This window comes from Adiantum capillus-veneris, chromosome 1 (genome assembly GCF_014529385.1).
Source record: "Adiantum capillus-veneris isolate H3 chromosome 1, ASM1452938v2, whole genome shotgun sequence".
In the NCBI taxonomy this organism is placed as follows: domain Eukaryota; kingdom Viridiplantae; phylum Streptophyta; class Polypodiopsida; order Polypodiales; family Pteridaceae; genus Adiantum; species Adiantum capillus-veneris.
Genome location: NC_140931.1, coordinates 127,031,206 through 127,035,894, shown reverse-complemented (window position 1 = coordinate 127,035,894; position 4,689 = coordinate 127,031,206). Strand labels below are relative to the sequence as shown.

The following is a 4,689-nucleotide window of genomic DNA, read 5'->3' as shown; positions in this document are numbered from 1 at the left end:
CCCTTCAGAATGAAAAAAAAGTCACCATTTAAATTTGAGGGCTAATGCCAAGAAGTGGCTCTTGTGTTTTGCAAGCTGGTGAGGAGCAAAAGCGAGCCTGAACTACCATCATCTTCGCTCTCTCTCTCTCTCTCTCTCTCTTTCTCTCTCTCTCTCTCTCTCTCTCAAGATGGTGCGCTATTTTCTCTCCTTTAGCCACAACAAGATGACGTGTGTATGCCTCCACCTTGCATTATATTATAGATAGATATTTGTATGCCCTTTCAATTTGTGTAGGAAAAAAAAAGGGGAGATTTCTTTATGTTCTTCAAAGTAGATCAGCCGCCTTCAAATTTGAGGGCTAGACGCTTGGATTGCAACAATAGAAGGGGAGTCTTTTTATGGCCTTCAAAACAAAAAGCAGAGTCACAGTTCAAATTTGTCGAGGGTTGGACATGTCGATGCCTCTAGGGCTCATCTTTTTTTCAAGCTCTTTAAAGAAGAGTATAGATTGTACTCATACTACACGAGATTGAGAGGAAATTTCTTTACCATTTGAGGGTATGTTGTACAAGGTTACCCCTAAATCTTCTATGGTTCTCTAACAATTCCTGTTGGCATATCTTAGAAAATGGCTCTAAAATTGAAGTAGCCAATGCCAATTTCCCGTTGAATTAATTTGAAGAGCCATAGGAAGTTGTACATATGTACACAATTTTTAATGAGAGAAACAATTAGAATGGAACTAATTTGTGTCTACTAAATTGTAGGTTTGACTTTCCGTTTAGCCCTCGACTGAATCCGTGCTTTAGATAGTCACTAAACTTGGTTTCCTTGTACATAGTGGGACGCTCTGGTGTCACAAATTGATCAAGGGGTTTGACATGTTCATGCTCATTCGGACCATAAAAACAAGCAATGGACATTCTTGGTCTTGTTTGATTTGTAAGAACACGATGTTCAACGCTTTTGTAGTACCCATTTGTCAATATCTGTCACAAAACAAAAACAAACAGTGTGAGTCTCTCAAACCCAAACAATTATCCATCATGTACGAAACGTTGTTTTTTTTCGTCCTTGATGAGGAAAACTTGGATAATTTGGCATCATAATCATGACTATACCTCAATTTGGTCACCCAAGATGACAGTGAATGCGTTTGGTACTGGTGCTACATCAATCCATGCATCTCCTCTTCGTACTTGAAGACCCTTAACTTCATCTTGCATTATGATCGTTAGGGAACCAAAATCAGAATGTGAACTCAGACCGAATGTCAAGTCCGGCTCTGGGCACGCTGGGTAATAATTGAATCCCATTGTTGCTCTTGATAAGTGTGAATCGCAAACACCTTGGCTATCTATTGCAAGACTAGAGCATATTGCCTCGCAGAGTATACGTGAGAGCATTCTCATTTTTTTATGAAAGTTTAGCATCGGTCCTCTGCAAGGTGAAAATTAAATCATGTCAAAATCTCATATTCATGGTACTTATCAAGTTTTATTTATTAAAAAAAATCCTCTTTTCATGATAATGAACTCTTAAGTTGCCTCTATGTGAGCCTAAGGTTTGGATGCCATTTTAGAATTGGGCACTTGAATGTTAAATCATTTTCGACCTAGAATCAAGTGCAAGAGGAAGGTTTGAACCCATCACCTACACGACAAGTTGGATTGACCATGTAAGGTATACACTTTTTATGCCATTAGTGTTGTTTTACCAGCTTGCGTTAGCATACCCTTATATCTTAGGTTTCTAGGTTTCTACTCCTCTTCCTCTTTCAATGTTATCCGGAGCATTGGGCATGTGAATTGCAAATACATACATACATACATACATATATATATATATATGTGTGTGTGTGTGTGTGTGTGTGTGTGTGTCTACTAACATAATATGGCGGAAGGGGGAGCCCTTTACACGTGTCGCAATCTGCGATTTGAAAGCTAAAGTCCAAAACAAAAACAAGCCCCTTTGTACGCGATAAAGAGGGAGAGAGAGGCCGTCGAAAATGATCAACCGTACTAGTGTGTGTGTGTGTGTGTGTGTGTGTGTGTGTGTGTATATATATATATATATATATTGAGAGAGAGAGAGAGAGAGAGAGAGAGAGAGAGAGATAGATAGATAGATAGATAGGTGTGGAAGGAAAGGTTCAACCCTTCACCTCTACCTATTTGTTTTACCATATCACTCGCTGCTTGCTTAAACAAATAATGATTAGGTCTTAGGCTTTTTGACTACTCCTCAATAGAAGATGCACTTGCTATCCATGACACTGGCGATGGAAGTGCTGCATTGCCTTTCTTTAAGAAACACTCTGCTACTTCTTGTTACAAAGAGAAAAAGATATTAACCTGAGAAAGTAGGGCACAAGTTTCTCATCCATGGAGGGGCTTGGTTTGAATCCAAGCGTATCCTTCCACTCTTTCACTTGTTCATGGGAGAAAAAGCCAGTGAAGAAAAGTAGAGGAGAGGAGGGGTCTTGTGAGATGAGCTGCAACTTTGTCTCGGTGGGCAATGAGAAGAAATGGTAAGCTGCACTCCAAAGTTGGTTTTGTAAGCTAGTCGAGACGCCATGGTCGGTAATCTGACAATAGCAAAACGCAAAACCATTAAACCAAAAATCTACCTTTGGGGTGTTTTTTGGTGCTCATCATTGATGAATAACCTTTTAATTGTTGAGTGGCAATGAAGATGTTTATGTAGAGCCCTTGACAAAAATTCATATTTAATGACATTAAAAAAATTAAGAGGGAGTCACATTTTATTAATTGCTTATTTCATTTGATTAATTCCTTGCTTCAATGCACCTTTTTTTCCAGCAAAACGCACTTTCTCGTGCGTGTTGATACAATGATCGTCTCTGCGAGCACTACCACGGTCACTTGACTGCATACAAACCGATGACCCAGGACACAGAGGACAAATGCTCAACCAACTAGGCTAGCTCCTGTGGACTTGCTTATGTGCACCTTACGATGGGGCACTCAACTTTTTTATTTCCTCATCACTTTTCTTTACTTTGGCATTCATTAAACTGTTTGCTAAACATGCACAATTTCCTTAGGCCTAAATACAAAATCCAATTTTTTGGTTATGTTTTTAAAAAAATTTATATTTCTTCGCTACATTTTAGTACAATCACTCACAATGATGAGTTTTTTTATATAAAAAATACATTTTTCAAAAATTTACAGAGGAGGATTTTAGTCCGACGACAAATGTAACCTAAAAATTCACACTTTTGTTTTTTTTTTTTTGGGGGCGGGGGGGTTTAAAGCTTTATCATACGAGACTGGAAAAACTGTCCTGAAGAAAAGACCTGTCCATTTGACTTAAGAGAAGAAAGGGAAAGTCATAAAGTACCTGGAAAATGCCCCACTCGGAGCAGGCATGGGCAACCTGCTGTAATCGCTGGCTGCTGCTGAGGCTGATCACAGGCACCCTGTGCGGGTGCTGGTCGACGATGTTGAAGGAGCCGGCGCAAGGGCGCGCTCTCTCCTGCACAGGGCGGATGTACATGGCCGGCACGTGCTGCAGCCCTGCGTCCACCAGCTCTTTGATGCTGCGAATTTTCTTCGGCTGCTGTGTGTCGTCAGCAATGGTGGTCATGGTGAGAGAGAGAGAGAGTCTGGCCTTCGACAAGGAAGAGAGACAGGGAGCACGCCTACTGAGTAGAGTGTGTGCTGTACTGTTTTGTATGCTGAATAGAGTAGCCTAGCAACTAGCAAGTGAATTGTGTAGGCCTAAAGGTTCAAACGCAATTTGTAAGGTTGAATTTTGACCTTTTTACGTGTTTGGCACTGTGTGTGTTCCCCGCGTTATGTGCGCGTGGGCGAATCCATGGCCAATTGGGGGCCAAGGAAGAGATTTGCCGTAGCGTGCACAACGTGTTTTAAAAACTGCTGGAGTCTCATGAGGGAGCAAGCGGCCACCTGATCTCGTGCCGAAAGACAGAGAGAGAGAGAGAGAGAGAGAGAGAGAGCTAGCAGGAATGGCTTGCCATTGGCCAGTTTGAGATAGTACTGTGTAAGGACTAAGAACTCCGCGGATCTCCAAACAAAACAGAAGCAACTTTACAGAATATGCCTTTGAGAGAGAGAGAGAGAGAGAAGGTTCTCACGTCGTAGGAACGATCCCGATTGCCGAGAGACCTCACAGGATTTGAACTCAAGACGTACTCGACCGAGAGAGAATCCCGATTCCCGAGAGACTTCACTCAAGACGTACTCAACCGAGAGAGAGAGAGAGAGAGAGAGAGAGAGAGCGCGCGCGATCAGCGCGAACTGTGAAGGAATGGCACTTACAATGTCAAGCTCAGAGCGCTATGCATTACTAGCTTAGCCTAAGGGTGGAGGAAGCAGGGAGAAAAGTGTGTGTGACTAAAGAGAGAGGGAGAGGGAGAGCGAGAGAGTCTTGCACTACTTGTACTTCGACCTTCGGGCCTTCTTTTATAGGAAGATGAGTAAACAGCCCCTTACGACAACAAATCGAGTTCATTCCCGTTTTTGTCACCCAAAGGCTAGGCTGGCTAGCTATGCAATCGATTCTACCGACTTCGGCGGCACCCACCCCCTGATGTCAATTTCAATTATAAGCAACATGTGCCCGTAACTTCAAATTTCTTAATAGCACAGTGGAAATTATTGAATTCCTTCTTCATCATACTCAGCCTACTGCTCGAAGGTTCTTGCCACCATAGGTGTC

The 4,689-nt window shown here is 42.1% G+C and overlaps 1 protein-coding gene across 1 annotated transcript; it reads right to left on the bottom strand.

Annotated features, from left to right (window-relative positions):
• Positions 1-426: 426 nt before the first annotated feature.
• LOC147465526 (fe(II)/2-oxoglutarate-dependent dioxygenase 4-like) lies at positions 427-4,403 on the bottom strand. The gene is made up of 4 exons (XM_086520500.1): positions 3,349-4,403; positions 2,337-2,569; positions 1,104-1,422; positions 427-971 (listed from the first exon to the last, which is right to left on the bottom strand). Exons 1-4 carry the CDS (start codon positions 3,592-3,594, stop codon positions 714-716), a joined length of 1,056 nt encoding a protein of 351 aa, XP_086376626.1. The 5' UTR covers positions 3,595-4,403; the 3' UTR covers positions 427-713.
• Between the last annotated feature and the right edge of the window lie 286 nt (positions 4,404-4,689).